The 23,613-nt window shown below is 33.9% G+C and overlaps 1 protein-coding gene across 3 annotated transcripts in view; it reads left to right on the top strand.

Annotated features, from left to right (window-relative positions):
• Nucleotides 1-23,613, top strand: part of LOC145690499 (band 3 anion transport protein-like) — a 484,586-nt gene that overhangs the window by 444,244 nt on the left and 16,729 nt on the right. For all 3 annotated transcript variants that reach the window (XM_081765430.1, XM_081765431.1, XM_081765432.1), the window contains 5 exons: nucleotides 8,215-8,409; nucleotides 12,053-12,204; nucleotides 13,870-14,029; nucleotides 14,385-14,641; nucleotides 17,547-17,761. In XM_081765430.1, coding sequence (XP_081621556.1) covers nucleotides 8,215-8,409; nucleotides 12,053-12,204; nucleotides 13,870-14,029; nucleotides 14,385-14,641; nucleotides 17,547-17,761 — 979 coding nt within the window. The remainder of the gene's footprint in view (nucleotides 1-8,214; nucleotides 8,410-12,052; nucleotides 12,205-13,869; nucleotides 14,030-14,384; nucleotides 14,642-17,546; nucleotides 17,762-23,613) is intronic.

The raw sequence follows: 23,613 nt of genomic DNA, 5'->3' as shown, positions 1-23,613 counted from the left end.
GGTCGATCCTAGAGAACAGAGTTCGGATGCTGGATGGTTATCAATCACCGGTTGGAATAACAGTACAAAGAATGATTTCACTTTTCTCATCTCCAGGTCTAGGTCTGGGCAACCCCACGATCGTGGTGCCTGGAGCTAGGTCTGGGTGGTATGAGGGAACATGTGTCTATTTCGAAGCATTCCAAAATTGATTAGTCGTTAATAACATTTAGAATGATTCATCTTTCAACGACTTTCCCGACCTTTTACTATATTTCCGGAATTATCCAGTAACCTGTTTCTCATTAAAATACCCTATTTCTTTTCTTTCTTCTTTTCCTACCTCCTTCTTTTACCCTTCTACTTTCTTCTCTTTCTTTCCTATTTCTGAATGAAAGAAAACGGAGTCATGACAGAGTAGTCGCTATTTGCACGGTCAATAAGTTGTTTCGATGAGTTTTCTTCGGGAGTCCGACATGGAGTAATTAACGATAACAAGAAAGTTTATTGAAATTTACTGTATTGGAAAATAATCATGACTTCAATCAGTAAGTGATTTTTCGAAATCGTCCTCGTTAAAGAGAATTAATTTTAGCGACTCCTCTCCAGTACTTTGCATAATTTTCTTCGTTTACATACTACTATTAGTTTTTTTTTTTTTAACGTTTTCTTTCAATATTGGCTAACCGTGACAGGACCTGTTGCCCTGGACACGGCGGTTTCTATGACAACGGACAACGTTTTCTTTCAATGTTATAGCAAGAAATGTTAACAATATAATTAAAATGACTGTGGTATGATCGGCAATGCCAAAACCTTACCGTACTTCACATACACGGGTAATATACCTTTACTGTGTTACCAGCATCTCAATAAACTATCGTTATACAAAGAATCTGCTGAAATCCGTTGTAAAGGCGGTAGCAATTTGCGCGTCCAGTGCACAAAATAATAAAGTCCACCCTTGATCATTTTGGACATATATCTTTAAGATCTCTATCTGAAGCTTTTTTCAGAACTTAAAAGATTCATGTCCAGATATTATAAATAACTTACAATGTTAAAAAAAGCATTAACTTATCCATGGTTTAAGCGTACCGCACAAACTTTCTTTCCCTTTTTCACAACTTTGGTAATTGACTTGTGATTCCCCTGTGCTCTGCACCTTCCAATTATTGAAAAAGCATGTAGGGAATCCGCTATAAAGAAACTAATTTTTATTCTTCGTCACTGTGCCTGAAGCCGAGTAAACTGAAGTATCTTGAATTTCTTTTGCTAGAAAATAAAAAAGTGATTAGTGTCTTGCATGTAGCAAGTACTTTATCATTGGCGTGAAGATACTGCCAGGAGCGGACATTGATTCGGATCACAATCTCATGGTGGCGGAAGTGCAAACCTGGTTAAAGTCGATCAAGAAAAATGGGAGGAGAAATCGGAAATGGAAGTTAGAGCGACTAAGAAATGATTATGTAAAAGAAGAAATTGAAGAAAAATTTTGTGCAATAAGCGGTATGGTCGACAATATAGAAAATAGTTGGGGAAAAGTTAAACAGATTCTACTTGATACACTTCACTGGAAAGAGCACCGAGAAAACCATGGATAACTGAAACGATACTTAAGAATATGGAGGGACGCAGAAGGGCAAAAAACACGGATATCAAGGAATACAGAAGGCTGAATAATGAATTGAGAAGAGAGACGGACAAAACCAAAGAAAAGCACATGGAGCAGATATGTGAAGAAATAATAGAACCTCAAAGGCGCGGCAGATATGATGTGATGTACCAGAAAGCACAAGAATTAGGAGGGAAAGCTAGCAAAGTTATACGAACGTTTGGCATCGAAGATCAACAGGGTAATGTAATCACTGACCATTAAAGAATCGTTATAATCTGGGAGGAATACATAAAAGATCTGTATGATCAGAAGAACCGACCCACAGATATTGCGATCAAAGCAGAGAAAGAGGTGGATGATGATGAAAAAGAACCCAGTGTATTGAAAAGTGAAGTAGTACAAGCAATCAAAGACATGCGAAGGAGAAAGGCCATTGGAGACTGCGACATACCAGTAGATTTGCTCTAGGTATTAGGAGACAATGCAATGAAAGTGTTGACTTTACTTATTAACAAGATCTACCTGAGTGGACGGCGGGAGCTCATGTGGTTCGGATTCCACGTTAATCAGTAGGTCCACGTCTCACATAGCGTCGCTACTGAAAGGGACGCTAAACTGAAATTCAACTCTACCTGAGTGGAAAATGGCCAAAAGATTTTCTTGATGTTACAATGATTGCATTGCCCAAGAAAAAGCAAACAAAGAAGTGCAGCGATCACAGAACCATTAGCCTGATTCTCCACACTGGAAAGATTATTGCACGCATACTGAACAGGCGGCTGGAAAGTAATATAGATGAGAGGTTAGAAGAAGATCGATTTGAATTCTGGAAGGGAACAGGCACCAGAGATGCTAGTGGATGGATGAGAATTGTATCAGAAAGAATTCTTTATATAAAGGAAGAGTTGTGTTTGTGCTTCATCGACTGGCGGAAAGCTTTCGACCGGGTCAATTGGACAAAACTTCTGAAAATACTTAAAGAAATCGGAGTGAACTGGAGAGATCGATGACTAATTCAAATCTGTGAATAGGACAGTGAGTGAAGTTGCGCTTGAATGTAGAAGAAACCAATAGTGTCGAGGTTGGAAGAGGAGTCAGACAAGAATGTAGCATGTTGCCCCAATTATTCAACATTTACAGTGATTGTTTAATGAAGGAAGCATTAATGCGAATTGGGAAATTTCAAGATTGGAGGGCAGATCGTTAACAAGATCAGGTATGCAGATGATACGATTATAATAGCTAAAACCGAAGAAGGACTACAGGAGATGATTGACAAAATAGTTGACACTGGAAAGCAATATGGAATCGAAATCAACACCGAAAAGTCGAAAGTCATGAAACACGCCATTACGAATCAGAGTAGAACAAAGAGAACTTGAAGAGGTCGATAATTTCAAGTATCTGGGAAGTATTTTGACGAGAGACGCTTACTGCACCAAAGAGATCAGGTCAAGAATTGCCATAGCTAAAGAAGCATTCAAGGAGAAAAGATCACTCTTAACTATCAGGCTCAATATTGGACTTAAGAAGTTGGTCAATTGCTAGTATGGAGCATTGGACTGCATACTTCAGAGACTTGGACATTACGGAAGTTAGAGAAGAAGTATTTAGAGAGCTTCGAAATGTAGTGTTGGAGAAAGATGGAGAAGATAAAATGGACAGAGAGTAACAAACGAAGATGTTTTAAGACGGATAGGAGAGAAGAGGACACTTCTATCCAGCATCCTTCGTAGGAAGGCCAATTGGATTGGACACATCTTGCGAAGAAATTGTCTCCTTCACGCCGCCATAGAAGGAAAAATGGAAGGGAAGCAAGGAACAGGAAGAAGAAGAACACAAGTGATCGATGATTTGAAAAATAGGAGAAAGTATTGGGAGTTGAAAGAGGAAGCTGAAGATCGAGAAGCGTGGAAGAAACATTTCCAGGCCCAAATCTGAAGAAAGAAAGAAAGAAGAAAAAACTCATTAGTCCCAGGACCTGCCGAAAGGTAGAATACTTAATAATAGTGAAACAGGAGCAACATACTGCGATCTTAGCTTGTTTCTGCACCGATTCTGAAAGATATAAATAAAATATCCTGTCACTTCTTTATACCATATTGAATGTGACTATGCATTGGTACTGGATCTGATACATCTATTCGAACAATGTTAAATAATAGTGGAATAGTGTTTGAGCTAGTGTTGTGAAGGCCTGGAAAAAAATTGAAATTTTGAGTAAAAAAAAAAACAGTTTTTTACGGTTTTTTCCCGAACTTGGAAAAAAACGAAAAGTTTAGGAAAAATTGAAATTGTCAATTATTTTACTACATTATGCTTTTAAAACGAAAACTATTGAATAAAAACCGGAAAGTTTGGGAAAATTGAAATTTTCGAATATTATACTATATTAAGCTTTTAAAATGAAAACTTTTTTATAATTGCTAGTTTACAGTTAAGATCACTGAGTACTTATATTTCTTGTGTTAGAATAGGGAAATTTTGTGGCAACAAATATATGTGCACCACTCATTTAAACTCTTTAAAGTTAGCACCGTGATAGAATGGAGATACGGCTACTAAAATAATAATAATAATAATAATAATAATAATAATAATAATAATAATAATAATAATAATTCTAGTTGGATTAATTAATATAGACGCATTTAGATTATGTTAAGCAATCTTATGAAGTTCCCGCTTGATGGCAGGGAAGTGTTAAAGTAACGAGGCCAGAACCGTTTTAGTTAATATGTTAAAATCAAATATATATATATATAGGCTGAATATGTAAAACTTACGTTCGTTATTGTTACAGACTTGCAGATACCCGTTCTTCGCACCCTTGTATCTAAAGTTTATATACAAGTCTATATTAGAAAATTAAATAATAGTAATTATATGTTTTAGTGCACGAGTGTTAGTGAAATTTACCTACAACTTTCTTTTTAAGACGTAATTTGGTTAAAATTAACAAAACTTCACTAGACCAACGAGCATATTAAGAACTGTTTCATTCAAGAGACCTATTTGTTGCATCAGAAAACCTTCATGATGATAGACTTGCATGTAATTGTAAAAGTTCTGTAATTAATGCACATCCACGAATAAATGACTAAAAAGCACATAAAGGAAATAAGTGCAGACTTTTAATTTTCATGAATAATTACAACAGTTTTCTTTTAGAGTGCTTTTTTTAAAAAAAAAAAAAAAATCGCAATATTGAAATTTCTTAACTTACATTTTTCATGCATTCGAGAAAAAAAAAAGGTTCCATTACTAGTAAAATTAACCTAATACAAAGACTTTTGTTCTTTTCCCAATAATTTTTATTTTTTCTGGAAAGAAACCGGGAAAAACGGTTTTTTATCTACAGTTTCAAAATTTCCGGAAATTTTACAACACTATTTTCAGCACATAAAGAACTTTCCACGTATATGCTCGCCGTAATACGATAGATGGCTGAGAAGTTTTACTGTTTAAAAAAGTGTTCTACGTAGTTCAAACAATGGGTATTTTTAATGCAGATACTTACAACATAGACGATTTGTACATGTTACGTGTTAGTCATAAATATTGATTGTAAAGAAAAGCTTTTGGTGCTGAAAATGAAAAACAGCTGTAGTTCAAACTCTCGTCTATAACTCGAAAGTTCGACTTCGATGTCATTGATACTTTTGCCCCTCAAGAGATACTGGATCAAATTGCATAGGTTTGATTCATAACTGCACGAGGGCCCAAAGTGGTGTAATGGTCTTGCGCTTCATTCAAACTTGCAAGGTTTCTAAGTTTGAAAGTTTTGAAGCATGACCGCTAGAGAAGCAAATTTGGTTGAAACAAAAAAGTAAACAAATAGCAGATGGCATAAATTCTTTTCTAGTTTTTTTTTTTTTTTTTTTTCTAATTTTTCTTCATAAATTCTTGCTCTATCACACTTCTTATGGCAATGAATGTGATCGACATTCTTTTTGATTGTTGTCATTTTATTGAGGCTGGTGAGTCACTCTCGCCATTTGCACTTCGTTTGAGCGTTATATTCGTAGCATCAATTTCATTTTTAGCAATAATATCAAACACGAATGAGGGGTTATTTATTTATAATCTTTTGTAACTGTCCGAAGCAATTGTTTTTCTAGTTTTTCAGTTCGTTCCTCAGTCTGTAAGAGATCAATTTTTTCTAACGACAATACATTTTCTGCATTTCTTAGTTATTTCTTGGAGCAAAGCTGATCAGACAGCTTACTCACACGGGAAGGTCCCACAAGTTATCGCTCAAATCTGATTGCCACGTAGCACATCTGATGGAGCATCATGCGAAATAAAAATAAGCAAAATTTAAGCTGCTATGAACCAGAAGGATAGGAGCTACGGGGCTTCAAAATATGAATATCCAACAAATTGTATCAAAGAATTATGTACGTTTAAAGTAAATATCTTGAAAACCGTTAAAGCAATCAAAACAAAAGTTGCACAATACAATGAGAACAAAATACCCTATCGAAAATCAGTCCCGGGTTCGATTCCAGTGGGGTCACTCTGTCGAAAAAGTGTGACACGCTTTTTCAGGCCAGCCACCCTGAATGAGGTTTTCTTGGGTTTTCCTCATTCACACCAGGCAAATGCCGGAATGGTACCTAACTTATAGGTCCCAGGCCGCTTCTTTCCTTCCCCAATCCTTTTTCTTTCTTTCATTTCCCCGGATTGTATGCTCGCCGAGGGACGTCATCCCTCAAATCGTGAAGGAAGAGGCCTGGGACTTAGGTGCCTTAGATACTAAATGGCCTTACATGCCGAAAGTCCAGAAATCTACCCCCCATCGAAAATCACAGTGTTGCCATAGGTGAAGCAGTGTTGCCAACTCAAAAATATTTTGTTTCAAATAGCACCATATACAAGTGTGCACAGATTTTAAATGCACTATTATCACTAAACATAACAGCGAACTGTGGTGGTACAGTGTTGCACACTGTTGGAGCTACGTGTACTGAAAAGGTAAAATAGAGAAGTCTGATATGTGGCAACAGATGGTAATGAAGGAATCTGGATATCATACTATGAATTTAGTTCAAATGCGTAACACCGATAGTATAATATAGCAAAATGTCAGCAATATCACAAAATAGTGATGCATTTGAAAAACGAAATTCAGTGATGCCATTTTAACGTCCTGCGTCAGCTCCGAAGTTATATAGAACGGGACCTATAGTGTAAAGTGGGATCCGAACCACTATGAAAGAGAAAGATCATAATGAAATATAAGGTGAAAAGTACAACAAAAACATGTCCGAGGCGGGATTGGAATCCGCGATCCCTAATATGTCGATTATCTAGCCTTCTAGACCACACGGCTATCCAGGCCGACTAAAAACGAAACGAGGTAGTAATAAAATAATTATATTTCCAACGTGAATATGGTAATATTATAGTGTACAAACATAATCATATGAGGTGTAGGAGAGGAAGTAAAAGAATATGTCACTTAACACGAAAGACAGAAACCAAGAAAGTACTCTTCCAAATATTAAGATAATCTGTAGAACCAGTTTACAGAATTAGAAAACACGTGTTTCTTTCCTCACATGTATCATTTTGTTTTCGCGAGTTGTCTGCTTATTCACCGGGCCTACAGAAGTATATGCAAAACCCTTACTTTTTTTCTAATACATTCCTTTATTACCATCTGTCGCCACATATCAGACCTTTCCATTGAACATTTTCAGCAGGCGTAGCTCCAACAGTATGCAACACTGTACCACTACACTTCACTGTTAGTTTAGTGATAATAGTGCATTTTAAATCTGTGCACACTTGTATATGGTGTTATTTCAAACAAAATATTTTATCTTGAGTTGACAACACTTCAATTATGGAAACATTGTTTGTGGTTTCCGATAGGACATTTTGTTCTCATTATATTGTGCAACTTTTGTTTTGATTGCTTTAACGGTTTTTAAGATATTTACTTTAAACGTACATAATTCCATGATATAATTTGTTGGATATTCAAATTTTGAAACCCAGTAGATCCTATCCTTTTGGTCCATAGCACCTCAAATTTTGCTCATTTTCATTTCTCGTGATGCTTTATCAGATGTGCTATGCGGCAATCAGATTTGAGCGACAACTTGTGGGACCTTCCCGTGTCAGATTAGATTATTTTGGATGACTGTGTGTTTAAAACAGAATAATGTTAATTTAAGACATTCATGTTTATGGATTGTCTCAACAATATAAGTGGCAGGATACAGTTGCCAGCACCAATATCGTAATGGTATAAAAGTTAAATAATCTGAAATTTATACTCACTGCAATTTTAAACAGAAAAAGTATCATTCATAATATCCTCTACGAAATAAATATATATAATACCAAACACTGTATGCTTAGTTCAACAAATATTGAAAATCTACTAATCATACATCATTTAACAATTTTAAATACAGACCTTGAAAGCAAAAATTTCTACGAAATTTTCTTTTAGTGTGCTATTATTGCATATTCCATATATGCAGATCGATAAATTTACAAGTTGAAAAATAAATAAAAATTGAATTTCTTAATGAATTTTTAATATAATGAGTGTTACATGTAAATATTAAATACTAATAAATACTGTTTTTTTCTTATTACAGTTTTGTGAGTCGAATGGAATAGAATTTCTGCCGATGAGAGTGTGGATTGGAATTTGGCTGGGAATCATAGCGCTTATAGTTGTGTGTGTGGAGGGAAGCGTTTTTGTTAAACTGTTCACTCGCTTCACGGAAGAAATATTTGCATCGTTGATCTCATTGTTGTACATATATGAGAGTTTGTTGAAGCTATATCAGGTATAGATTTTCAGCATTGACATAAGATTATTTTCATTTATTGTAAATTTTCCTGTCACCACCTTACATTTACTTTCTTATTACATAAGAATTTTAGAAAAACTAAAAATGGATCAAAAGATTGCGTTGGCCAATAATTATTTTTTGGATCAAGGGCTACAAAATGTTTGAATGGCCCCTAAAGCGAGTTTTCTTATTTTCTACTGAATAAGGACATCATACTGAGTTAACTGATAGTTCGGGTTTGGCTACATTATGTATAGTTCTCCAGATACAAGGTCTACAATAAAATTTTCAATTGAAATATATTGGATTTTTTGATCCAAAAAGCAAATTATTTTTCGGGTTGTGCAAGTGCTTGTTTTCTTAGTATTATATTTTTAAGTATTTAGTTATTTTCGGACATCTAACAAACAACAATTTTATCCCTTTGTAGAAAAAGTTTTAGGACTGATGTAGAAGTAATATATTCAACTCAAAATTAATGATTCTTGGTTATGTTAAGATATCCTTCCTTCCCGTTGTATATACATTGTTGCTAATGATTATAGAGGTCTCGAAAGCAAACATAGTCAAGCAAAGTACTCCCAAAGTTCTTGTCGTATTTGGTTTACAGAAGAAAGTGGTAAGGATACTAATAGGAGTAGAATGGAACTCTCCCATGGAGAAATATTTTTAAAGAACTTGAGATAATGACTCTTCCTTCGATGTATTTGTTTGAAACATTCAAATATATGAAAAAATGGTAACGAATTTATTGTCAACGAAGATATATATAGCTACGCCTACAATACAAGAACTAAAGAAGATATTCACTTGCATGCACATAGAACAAACATCAGTCACTCATAAAAGTACTCTATTATACAATCTGCTTTCATCATGTATAAAAATTGGGGTTTCCATAAATAACTTTAGAATCAAACTTAAAAGGTATGTGATAGAACAGTGCTTTTACTTTGTTGAAGAATATATTTAAAATAACGCTATACGTAATATTATTATTCTATTTAGAGGATTCTAAATGTAATTTTTGTATGACAATAGACGGATGCAATAAATAAATAAATAAATAAATAAAAGAAAATTTTGAAAAATACAAAGAAGAAAAGTCATGTTTGTTCCGGTTTCAAAGTACGTTTCACCGTTTTCTATATGCAATATAACATGAAATAAGGATATACTATTTTACATTTTTAACCAATGTGCACAATTTAGCTTATAATATACTAGCCTATTGTGAAAATTTTAGAAACCTGAATATTTAACATTCATATCGGCTATAAATATCTTATACATATAAGAATTTTAATCAACTGGAAGTGAAGGGAGTAAATCAATGCAAAGTATGTATATATAATTAAACTGAATCTAAGTGTTGTTAGGGGTCGCAGTGGCTCATTGATAGAGCGTTCATCTCTGGTGTATGGGGTCCTTGGTTCGATCCCAGCTCGCGCCAAATGAACTTTGTGGAGGACAAACACCGTGTGCATGGGTTTTCTCGGGGTTCTCCCGTTTCCTTCCACTTTCTTCATTCCGCTATTTCCTTCATTTCTCATAATCACCGTCTCCTTTAGCCTAGCCGCCATAATCGTGGGACGTAAAACAAAAATTTCTTTTTTTAAAAAAAATCAGTGTTATATTCGTATCATCTTCGTGTATATGTGGAAAACATTTCTCAGACGCATGTCGAGAGAAAAAACTCTACATTACCAAAAATACGAAATTTTGATCAACATATTGAGTGTTGGCTCTTCTGATCAGACTATACTTGGCCAGCCAAAGTTACCAGCTTGTTTTACATACAAAACTTTCACTTCCTTCTTTTGCAAATAACTCAGATGAGGATTGCAGGGAAATAGCAAGCAAAATATCAGTTTTGAAAAATACAATAATTCTCTCTCTCTCTCTCTATCTCTCTCTCTTCTTTCTTTCTTTTTCTCGCTCTACAGCACACGACAGACTGCCGTAGGTTTCAGTTGAGTGATGTGTGATAACCATATTGACTCCCAACGACATTGTGTTCAGCTGTGTACATTGGAGGTCACTACCTCTTACTAGCAATTAATTTTAGTATCATCAATGATAGATCAAAGAATAGGCTCGGCAATTATCAGTTTGTACTGCACTCTAAAACATATTAATGTCAATGAAAGGTGATCTACTTATAGGAAAACTATTTATCTCCACCATAATTCTTGTCAAGGCAATCCAGATCTTCTAATCTAATTTTGATTTTCTTTGTTACCTTTATAATTGTTGAAATACAGGATGGGCCATAAGAAACTTGACACAAATGCATTTGAAATTAATTATTTATCAACTATGAAATTATTACGAGTTGTATCATAACATTAAGTTAAGTTACCTAAGATAAGTACATATATTTAGCGTCTTCTTATCATTTTCAGTTCACAGATATTTTAAGCACAGAAGAATATAATAGATCACTGATGTTAGATGATAATTTATCAAATTCAGTAGTAATACGTTTTTTAAATCTTTTAGATCCATATTTTTTTTTTTTCAAAAAAGATCGTTACTCCAGATAGAAAAGTCCACTGAGTTGAGATCTTGAAGGACGAACACAAGTTCATTGTTTGATAACGTTCTATTCATTGTAAACTTACTTAATTACAAATGTAACAAGATTTAAATCCTTTATAAAATCACTTCTTATCCTCATTAATGTACGGTACCACGTATTATCACGAACATCATCATAACGTGTTACTGAAGTATGCTCGAGGATGATTTTTCTAAAATAAACTCTTGCCTTGTACCACGAACTCCGTTCTTGTTTAAGATTCTGTTTCCGTAATATTTTTGTCATCTCTGTAACTATGATCGAATCCATGTGCGATATGAGTTAAGACTATCACTATAATTCCATTCAAAATAATGTTCCTTGTTCTATAAATAGAAAACAACCCCCGAATATTCTAGAAACTATTCTCATTGTCAATTAAATTCAACACTAAATTTGAATCCAATCATTCGTTGAAGTAAATTCTCATATGATGTTATCGTAATATATTTCAGTATCACTTTCCATACAAGTTCATTTTGAACAAATTATAAAATTAATATTATTGTTATTATATATATTCCTTTGTGATAATGGAATGTGCATATGTCTGTAGATTTTCTAAAGAGCTGGTAATACGCCAGGAAATAATCGCCTTAAAAAAATTCATAATTTGTTCAAAGTGGACTTGTATGGTAAGTGATATTGAAATGTACCAAGGTATTAAAATAACATCTCATGGAGGTTTAGTTCAATGAAGTAATTGGATTTAAAATTACAGTGATTAATTTAAGTGACAATGAGAGTGGTTGCTGGAATATTCGGGACAAGCATTATTTTGAATGGAATTATAGTCTTAAAAGCTCATATATCATATGCATGGGATTATGGTCATAGAGATGACCCAAATGTTATGAGAAACCGAATCGTAAATAAGAATGGAGTGGTGCAAGATAAGAGTTACCATAACGTATTGTTTACGTCAATCAGCTACTGATACTCTAGTCAATCAAGAACTGAAAACTGTTACTTATGGCCCCCGCTATATTTTGCGTTTATTTTTAATTTAGTCAGGATATTTGTATTGTGTACAACTAAATAATATTTTTGTTTTAGGTGTATCAGTTGCATCCGTTGTTATCTGATTACTGCAGTATTGAATATGTTGATACTACAACCCAAATGGGAAACGATTCAGATATAAACTATCCTTATGTAGACAATATGACAGAACTTCTTCTGATTGACGGTACAACAACAACAGTAAGGTAAGTAATAAAAAGAAAAACAGAAAATTAAACATTTCAGATTATTATTATTTTTTCGAGGAACATATTCATTGCAAAATTAAGGAAAGAAAGAAAGAAGAAAACAAGAAATGCGAAAACTATGTATAGTTAAGTTAAACTTACTATCAAATAGTAAGTAATTAGATCGTGGCGTTTAAAATGGACAGAGAACATGGCATAGAAAATACCGGGTATCCCAGAGTTTACCAAAGAAGTAATTTTGATTTAAAAAAATAAATAAATAAATAAATAAATAAAACAGCTTTATAATTTAAAATTGTAAATTTTGTATTGACTCATAAAGTATACAGTATAGGATTATGTATGGAATAGCATATCGGGTAAGTGGCCTTCCCGGTTTTGCTGACACATACGCATTCTTTGTTGAAATTTTCCATGATCATTTTGCATAAATGTGGCTGAATTTCGTTGAGACAGCGCTCAATTTCCTCCTTCATGATCTGGGTGGCCAATTCTGATCAACAAAACGGACCAAGAAATGACTCGTGCAGTAATTGAATTGTTTCTCGGGTTGTATAGGATGTTGCAGAATTCATTCAACGAACTCTCTTCGCTGTGCATTGTGAGTAGGCTTCAGTTCGTGAGTCAATTGAACTTTGTAAGCATGAAGATGCAAATCTTTCGTGAGAGTACACTGTAGTAAGCGTCTCGAAATATCTAATTCTTGACCACGGTCGTGGATTCTCACCGACACTCTCACGAACTCTTTCGATGTTTTGTGTTGAATGACTTATTGAAGGACGGCCAGAGTGTCAAAGATCACAAATTGATTGTTTCGCTAATTTTTTAAATTAATCTCTTGATTAATAATCACTTTAATTAGTCTCTTTTAATTAATCTCACATGAATAGTAAAGTTAAATCACTATTCTGACCATATTTAGTACGAAAATTGTGAACTTTAGCTGCTAAAGCTTAATGTTTTAAAAAACTGCTCAACAATAAAAGCGCGTTGTACTTTTCGTGTAGCGCTCCATTTTTAATAACCCAGAACTGTCAGCTGTCAGATTATTATTACTATTATTTAATTAGCTACACCTTAGTCTACCGGGCGCAAAATTCAAATCTTACGGGAATTTTGAAACATACATTATTTGTCGGGTGTGTAGTGTTGGGTAGAAAACATTAGGTAAAAAGATTATGAATAGACGTGGAATAACATGGTAAAATAATATAAACCAGGGTACTAACAAGGTAGGTTATAATGAGGAGCAGTGGAGTTAGGACTTACGTGAAGAAAAAAGAAGTTTAAAGTAAACAAAAACTAGGAGATACACCCTATTGTCTATATTTGAAATAGATATGTTCTGAATATTTTTAGAATTAATTTAAGTACTATACATGATAATACTCATTCACGATTATTAAGGAAGATATATGTATTATCCACTAAATCATTTGTTACTCAGTATCTCCATTTCACGAGGAATCAGATCATTTTCTGCAGGTTAAGATGGTCTCATCCCGTATTAATCATGTAACTTTTCTTTTTAAACTTAAAAGTGACTATCTTTTGAACTTATTGATAAGATTCCTCTCAACCGATTTTCATTGAAAGAAGTTTTATTTGATCCCATTATTTTGATAATAATTTTTAATATTAATATATTTATTTACTTTCTAGTTTCAGTGGTGAAAACTCTACAGACCCTATAAAACGAGGAAGGCCTGTTTTGCGATCACAGCCGAATACTGCACTTCTTTGTACAATTTTAGCCTTGGGAACATTTTTTATCGCTTATTACTTAAGACAATTTAGAAATAGCAAGTTCCTGGGTAGAAGTGTGAGTATTTAGTGATTTTCCTTCCTTTTACTTAACAACTTAAATAATATGATTAAAGATTACTGAAAAGTAAATATATCAATGAAAATAGTTCAGGAGTTGTAGATAAGAAAGATGAAGGAGGATTTTTCCAATCATACTATAAGAATTATTCATTGCAGATGACATTAAGTTAGAATATTAGATTTAAAAAAAAATCGTGTCAATGTTGCTCAGGTTAGTTGTGTACAGAGCTAAGTAATAAATGTATGCCATAACATATACTAAGTGTTTAATTCTTGATCGAAAGAAGTGAATACACTACAATTTATATACATATATTTTTCCTTTTAGTTATTATGTATTTTTCTTTTAGGCTCGGCGAGCACTAGGAGATTTTGGAGTTCCAATAGCAATAATTACAATGGTGGTCTTAGATATTCTTCTTCCCGACACTTACACAGAAAAATTGAAAGTTCCAGAAGGAATCAAACCATCCAATGAATCAATTCGTGGTTGGATTATACCTCCTGGAGGACTCCACCAATCCATTGAAATATGGGTGGCTTTTGCAGCAGGTGTTCCTGCGCTTCTTATCTACATATTGCTTTTTATGGAGACCCATATTTGCGAGTAAGTTCCTTTAGTATTAATTCAGTTTATTAGTTTAAAGTAGCAGAGGCTACATTAGATCTTCTAATAGACAAAGATCAATTTAAATCAATTGGTATAAACTTAAAAGACAATTCAAAGTTCATCGGTATTAATTTAGGTGTAACATCTGCAGTCCAGCCTTATTTAATCTGAACAAAAATATATTGACTATTGATGGTAAAAAATATTTATACTCGAATCAAAATTAGAAATGAATTGACAGTTCACAGTACCACGTGGAAATTTGAGTAGATGGGAAGTTACGTCACAGGATTATCAAGGTCACCGAGAGAGAAACCAACCATAAACGTCGTGGTTGTAGTTACAAGTGAAAGGTTTCTATAGAAAAGGATAACAATATTACAATGTTGCCGCCTTATAACACATATGCAGAAGTATTTGTCGACCAAAGTGTAGGGAACACAACGGACGGAAGAATACTTGCGGCGTGACAACAGGACAACTTGTATTCCTTCAAATGTCAGTTCCTTTCTTATTTCGATGCAAGTATAGTATTTACGTTAGTTGTTGTAATATTACCTATCTCTATTAGCAGCATAAGGAAAAACGCCTTAACACAGAAGATATTAAAATTCTTCGAATGTTGCAATTTATTAAATTGTAATTAAGTAATATATCTTATATTATGAAATCTGTGAGCAAAAGCAAAGGAACCTCTGAGGAAAACTATAAACAATAGGAATAAGCACAAAGTTGCTATTTTATTGGAAGAAGTATTTTATTTCAGGAATTTCTGTTTGAAAAGGCTCAATATTATGAAAACTTCCATATTCTTGTGGATAATACTACTAAAATTGGAAGTGTTAATTTGTCGAAGAAGGTATATTTTGTACTTCTAAAACCGGCAATTTTCTTCAATTCTGTAGTGCAGACGTGTTTGAATTTTGATGGTGTTTGATTTGATTTTAGTGTCCCTTTCAGCAGCGAGACTACATGAGACATAGACCTATTGATGAACGTGGAATCCGAACCAGATGAGCTCCAGGGGTGTCATTTAGGGAGGGCAGGAGGGGGCAATTGCACCCCCCCAAAAGTTTGAGGAATACATATACTTTAATCGATTGTCTATTAATATACTAGTACAAAACGTAAAAGTCTTATGTAGGTGGTGCTCTTGCCCCCCTCAAACGAAGTCTGAAATGACGCCCCTGATGAGCTCCCGCCAAGAATCGAATTTGGGTCTCCCATATCAAAGACGCGTATTCTAACGTAATTTTTAATTTAAATTTGTATAATACTACATGGTACAAACTGGAATTTTACTAATTATTTAGCTTATTTAAGATTTTAATCCTTTCCTCTTTAGTTTCCTAAATACTTTATTCTTCTTTCTTTTTTCATGACTTTTGACCAAGGTTCCATAGAAGATCGGAAAGCGTGTAAAGAAAGTATGTTCAGAGATTAGAATTGTAAATAAGTGAAATACAAACTACGTGATTTATACATTTCTTTATTGTATACGTTATCTCTGTAATAAAAATCTATTTCACTTATTATTCTGGACTTCATCAAGCGATAAAAAGATGGAAATGAGATAAATCAAGAAACTCTTCATATTGCTTAAATTTGATTCGGTATGATACATTTCTTCAGGCAATAACTGCTAACAAGTATTGCTAAAATAGCCTACAAGATTATTTTTTTTAAATTTTAAGTAATATTTATGCTTTACTGAGTAGGCCAGTAGCTATAAGAATACAATGTTCTAATTTTCTGATAAATCATGCAAACAAAGCACAAAAGGCACAGTGTACCTCCAAATTGTTTATTGCCACTCCTCCTGCGGTCTAACGCTTGCTACGAACCTGTAACTTGTACTTCTCAAATATATTACATACTTCATGTACGTCGAGATTTCATTATCAAATTCTGATTTATCATCAGAGGCTAGATTAATGAGCAATCCTATTTAAGAGAAACATGTCAGTGTGGTCACGCTAATTCCTTATAGTAAATAGTAACGCTAATAGATGTCGGTAGCTGCGCTGCCTGCCTGCCTGCTTGTTGGGAATAGATATCGCTATCGTGTAGACAATTTGCCGATTTAATTAGAACTTAAAAACTGCATTGTTTTAATTTAATCATTTCAAAACAAGACAAGGGTAGTAACTTCATTTAGATTTGAGCATTAATATTTGCGTATTTCTATAGTAATATATTATGACAGTGTAATTGAAAGTTAAACTGTATTGTTTGAATTTAGTTATTTGAAACTGAATAATGATGATAATGAACATGATTGTGGTTTCCTGTTTATTATTAGGACAAGGGTAGTAACCATATTTAGAATTGAGCACTATTATTTGTGTAATCGCAAGTTAGTTTGCGGGCAAACTTTAAAAGAAATAAATAAATTAATATAAAAAATAAAAAATGTAAATAATTAGACCTCTTAATTAAGTACGATTTAAATCGGTGTACAGTAGACCTAAGGCTTGGTCGCAGCTACTAGTGTAATATAACGTATAGAAAGTCTGTAATGTTACCTATTATTTAACTACTCGCTTTCACAAATTCGAGTTTCTATCAGTGGGAATCATAAATCATACCGAAGATTATTTTTGTTGAAATTCACATCTGTTGCCTATTTTTACGTTTGCTTTTAGTGCTACCTTTCAAAAATATCAGATATTTCTGGTCACTGGTCATCTGCACAACCTGAAATACCCTGTTTCAAATAAGTTTGAAGATAGGAACTATATATATATATATATATATATATATAATATTTAAGTTAGTTTATTTTACTTGAATACTTTGTTCAACTAAAACTAATGTGATATATGTTAAATACATATCTCTATATCATTAATGAGAAATCAAGGAACGAAGTTTTAAATCATTTTTTTTTTTTAACTTCTAGGTTGATAATTGATAAGAAGGAGAGGAAATTAAGGAAAGGCTCAGGATTTCATTTGGATATAGTTTTAATATGCTTATTAAATACTGGTTGTGGATTACTTGGAGCACCTTGGATATGCGCAGCGACTGTAAGATCTGTTGCTCATGTCTCAGCTGTTACAATTATGTCTCGTACTCACGCTCCTGGAGATAAACCACACATCATTGAAGTGAAAGGTAAGTTTACGTTACTCATTGGTATTCAGTTTATTAGATACTGTACAAATCTTAGAGGAATAATAATAATAATAATAATAATAATAATAATAAAAATAAAAACAAGACCCAAGATGTTCTGTAAAAGGTGTATTATACGAATTAGGCCACGTAGAAATATTCCATACCTCAGTATATCGTTCACTTTGAACATTACAAATATATGATAGAATTACTATATTGCAATTTTGTGTAGGTATAGTCAATAATGGTCCGGAATTTAGCCGTTCACCGTTTTATTTATAAGAATACAAAATAGTCTTTGTGTTTTACAAAGTCAATATATTAGAATCTCCTTTGTGACCAAGTGTGAAGAAAGTAACGTTTCATATGAGAACCACTTTGCTTATGGCAGCCACCGGGGTCTTGTAGCGACTTCAGGTTTCTGGCCTAGGCATGGTCGCCCACAGAGGGGGGCAAGAGGGGGCAATTGTCCCCCCCCCCCTGGATTTTCGAAAAAGGTTAACTTTTATACGCTCGTCTGCTGACAAAAGGTTGAGTTTAATTGCTTTCGGAAGCCGAAGATGTTTGTTTTTCTTTTTTTTTTTAAATCTCTTTTAATGATGCAGTGTTCAGAATGAATATAAGACTTTTTTTCTAAGAGGCAAAAAGATGAGAATAGCGTTGTCCGAATTCCGGAATCAAGCAAGTTGAAAGTAACAGAAAGAAAGCTAGTTCGTATATTATCTTCCATATTTTTATGCACATTGCATGATATATCTCTTCGAGGTAATAAATCAAACTCGGGCGTGTTCCTTGATGTGTTCGACTTTCGTGTGGAGGCTGGAGACACTCCGTCTTATGCAGAGTCGTTTTGACGTATGATTAGCGTCATACTAAAGGCCTGACTACTGTAGGAAACATATATTAGTCGAACTCTTTAGTATGGCACTAATCATTCCTCAGAACGACTCTGCATGAGGCCCACTGTGTTCAAAGAACACATTGAAGGACGATCGACAGTGTGAAATATACTTCACAATTAATTCAAAATGAATTGATTTCAGTTTGTGAAAAGGAATTTTAAAATGTTTTAGTTAAGGAAGCAAATAAAGAAAATCATTCTGAGTAATTGCTGATGAAAGTGTGAACATTTCTGGAGTAGAGCAGTTGTCAGTAGGCAGGGGTGCCCACAAGGGGGGGGGCTATGACGCAAACTGCGTCATTGAAATATTTGGGGGGTTAAAAATCTATATAAATATGTTTGATGAGGGGGGGTAAAATTAATCGAAAAGAATATTTTTTTTCATGGAAGAACACCTACGGATAGACAATTGGGGGGATGCGTCATGGACATAAGGGGGGGTGGGCACCACTGCAGTAGGAATTAGATATTTAGACTCAACTCTAAATCAACCCAAAATAGAAGAATTCCTTGGTTTCATGGCTCTCCAGGAACTTAATGCAAAGACAATTGTAAATGAAGTTGTATCCTTCATATGTCGAAATTATGTGGACAGGGTTGTGGATGAGCCACAATGGTATGAGCGGAAGATGGTGTGAACAGAATAATACAGAAACAATATCCTAAGGTGTCATTTCGTCACTGTATTAGCCATAAATTAAATTTGGTTATTAATGACATTAATGAAGTTAAACACATTCGGAATTCAGTTGCAACTATGCAAAATATAATCTTTTTTTTTCCGTGATAGATTTGTCAGAAAAAAATCTTGTTCCTAATATGCCTCTCTTCTGTGAAACATGGTGGTCTGCAAAGAACAAAAGCATCAGAATATTTTTGGAAAAATCTCAGAAGTAGTGAACTGCCTAAAACAGCTGTCCCCTGGTGGAAGCAGAAGCGCGCAACAAAGTGATTATTACGTACTTACATTCTTCAGTGCCATCTAGTACATTTATAATATCAATGCACATCATGGCCAAATATAGTGCTATTTTAGAGCTAACTACAAATGCTCTACAGGAAGAGGCAATTGATCTTTTCAAGGTACAAGAACACATTGAAGTTATTTTAGACATGTTTGAAAATCATCGCTGAGATGTCACCAACTGCTTTCACCAAGTTTCACATTTGGTACATGGGGTCCTCGGTTCGATCCCAGCTCGCGCCAAATGAACTTTGTTTTGGACAAACACCGTGTGGATGGGTTTTATTGGGGTTCTCCCGTTTTCTTCCACTTTCATCAATCCACCATTTCATTCATTTCTCTTCATCACAGTCTCCCTTAGCTTAGCCGGCATAATCGTGGGACGTAAAACTTAGATTCCATTTTATTTGCTTTAACCAACTATACACAGCTACCGAAGCCTCGGCTGTCGCTGTTGAGAGTGTAAGAGAAATACTTGTTTCGCTTCCAGCGACTGCTTGCACAGTAGAACGTTTATTTAGTACTTTAATAAGACTAAAAACTTGGTTACGCTCAAGAATGGAGGAGGAAAGACTCACTGGACTGTGTATATTGTGTCCACCGAAAACATGTGCTTGTAAACGAGAATGTGTTCATAGAGCAATCAATTACAAGATTCGCTAAGGAGGGTCCTCGTCGACTAGAATTTCAGTTCAAGGAACACCAGTAAATGAAATGTAGCCTAAATATATTAATTGTGTTGTGTCTTTTTCCTGTCAATGCAATGGTATCCTAATACCTAATCTGTTGATATATATATATATATATATATATATATATATATATATATATATATATATGATATGTATGTATGTGTGTGTGTGTCTTGCCCCTCCTTGGAAACAGTCCTGCGGGCGCCCATGCACCTAGGAAACCTCCTCGGCTCATGGCAGCTTCGTGAGGTATGGTTTGTGTTGAGGAATCCCCTTCGCTTCAAAGTAGCCTGCAGGGATTATAGGATAGGTAGAGCCCCTTAGTCCAGTGCGACCTCCAGAGCTGTTGTGGGTAGGCGATCAACTGATGGTCAGCTGATGCCTCCTTCCTCTTTCGGTTCCCATCGTGTTGATCTTCGTGTCTTCCTGTTCAGTGTATCGTCTGCATGTTTATAAACGTTACCACGTGTTGCTCATAAACATGTACTTGTAACGATATCTTGTATTTTTAGTGTAATTTTAAATATCCTTTCTTATATTTCCGGGCAATGTATGATTTTAAAATATGCACAAACCAGTTTGAAAAGAAAAGAGAATCAAAAATTGATTCTAATATTATGATGTGTGATGAGTTTTTGTATTTACGTTGTCATAACAACGCTTTGTAAAAATAAACGATATAATTTAGGAACCATCATAAAAGCTAAACGCAGCATAAACTGTTTTAAGTGATTTTAGTAATTTAATCTAATTATAATTATGACTGAGGACCTGTGTATAACGAGTTACGTTATATAAAATTTTGGTGGTTTGCCGCCAGGAATCTTTAGGAGATTCGTTGAAGTAAAGTAGGCAATCTTCTAAATAATAAATTTCATCAGTACAGATTGACTATAAGGCTACGAGGTGATTTCATTAAAAGAGATAACAAGACTGAGTTTACCGTGTTGAGAAGTGGCACAAAAATTCCGAGAAATATTGAGTCTCACTGGTATTGAAAATACATCTGAACCAGCTGGGTACAGGAAAATGAGCTTTTCTGACCTGGCTGATCTCATTAAACAACAAATGGAACAATCGAAGCAACAAATGGAACGAATCAACCAACTTGAGGGGGCAATTAAAGCAAGATTTTAGTAACCCAATGGATCAACAAACGGAACAGATGAACCAATTAAACAAGATTTCGGTGACCGAATGGATCAACAAATGAGCCAACTTGACAGCAAAATTGATCAACAGATAAAACAATTAAAGCAAGATCTTGGTGAACAGATGACACAACTCAATAGTAAAATCGACCAGACAACTCTACGAATTGAACAAAGTGACCTTAAAATGGAACAAATTCTAAGTAGATTCATCGAAGTTCAAAATTCTACAGAAGTTGCGAATCCAAATAAGGAGTTACAGGAAAATTTGTCAAATACTGAAGAAATTTTATCACAGGTTAACATGTGTGCTTCAAATGAAATTTCCAAAGAAACAACAGAAAATGCAGATCCTAAGTTTCTATTGGTGAAATTTGCCGAGTGTTCGCAAAAACATACTGCTGTATTGGTTGGATCAGATTATCCTAACTTTTCTCTTCATTCGAATGTTTCTGATTGCCTTACTGATACTGTGTGTAATGAAGATTTTAGTTTGCATCAATATGTGAAAAGTTATGGTTATCTTCGTCTAGTGAATGCTATTGACTGCTTGTATTCACAGTATATTCAATATATTAATTCCGGAGATGAAGTAATGGTAATAAAACCGTTTAATGATATATAGACGACATTAGTTCATGAAGCAGGAAGAAAGTTGATTCCAGTATTCGTGAAATTCAGTAAGAGAACGTGTGTTCCTACCAATGTTTGTAGTGATTGACCGATTGAATTGAATCTGTGGAATGTTCACTGAACGAAAAGACTAAAATGATATTAATAAACAATTCGATGATGCCTTTACATAATGTAATGCAGTGCATTTGCCTTTACATAATGTGATGCAGTGCATTGATTTCAATCATCTAAGTATGACATTGCAAAATTTCGAAAATCCATTAATGGTGCAATACAGTACTAACTTGAATCAAACCAACCTTAATCGAAACCGAGTTCGAAGTGTCCATGTAAGATTAAAGTGTGATCTCAATGTAAAAGGTGATGTTAAACTCACATGTACCGGTAATGTAACCGAATCTAATTATATATATATATATATATATATATATATATATATATATAGGAGACACGACATCTCGCCTCCAGTAAAACGAATGAGAACTGAGCCTAATTTTACCGGTAAGATAACCGAACCTAACCTTATTAGTAACACTAATAGTAATCGCGTAACCGAACCTAATCTTGGTAGCAACAGTAATAGTAATCATACACTTAAGAAGCATGTGCTCATTAGATCTAATTTCGTTCGAATTGGATTTCGTAGAAATTTCATAGATGGTACAAATTCTCAAAATAAGAAACAAAGAACTGTAGAAGCAAGTAACGTGCAAGACTGTGTTCCAGTTTATGACTTTCAATGCAACTTAAACGAATTCATTGATCATGTTACTTAGGCTAATGTTGTGGCATCCGAAAGAATATATTCACTTAATTTTGTTTTGTTTTACTGTAAATGTCGTTATGATATTGTTTATCGTTTGCATTTTTATTCAAATTCTGTATATTCATAATTACGGTAAGATCTTGTCTTTTGTTCAGAGTGTAACTTTAATTTTGTTCTGATATTAATTATCCTGTTTTATCTTAAGTATTATTGTTATTGTTGAAGATATATGTAACCGATCCTTTTCCGTTCAAAGAACAACTATATGAATATCATACTTACATCTTTTTCAAAACCTTCTTCATTGTGCTTAAATAAATAATTATTAACTTGTAACAAACATTTAATGGACCTTAAAAGGACTTAAAATTAAATAAATTGTGAATCAAATTTCGAATGTGCCTTATCGTCGTTGAAATGTATAAATAAATGAAGTCAATGATAAAAATTTAAATATATATGATAATAATATTGTTATAAAATTAAATATGATATATATTTATATGAATTGTAATTTTTCATATGTACTAGGTGCATTGGAAAACTCGAGTGATTAATATGTATTACGTAACGATCCAGGATTCTTTTATTTTAATTGTAAACCCAATAAAAGAAAGTCCCATAGTTTGGGCGACATGATGTAACGACATCTTGTGCTTTTAGTGTAATTTTAAATATCTTTTCTTATATTTCCGGACAATGTATGATTTTAAAATATGCACAAACCAGTTTGAAGAAG

The sequence above is a fragment of the Thermobia domestica genome, chromosome 7, assembly GCF_964235325.1.
Source record: "Thermobia domestica chromosome 7, izTheDome1.hap1.1, whole genome shotgun sequence".
Classification (NCBI taxonomy): Eukaryota; Metazoa; Arthropoda; class Insecta; order Zygentoma; family Lepismatidae; genus Thermobia; species Thermobia domestica.
Note: the sequence above shows the minus strand (reverse complement) of the source record. Positions and strands in the feature narration are given on the sequence as shown.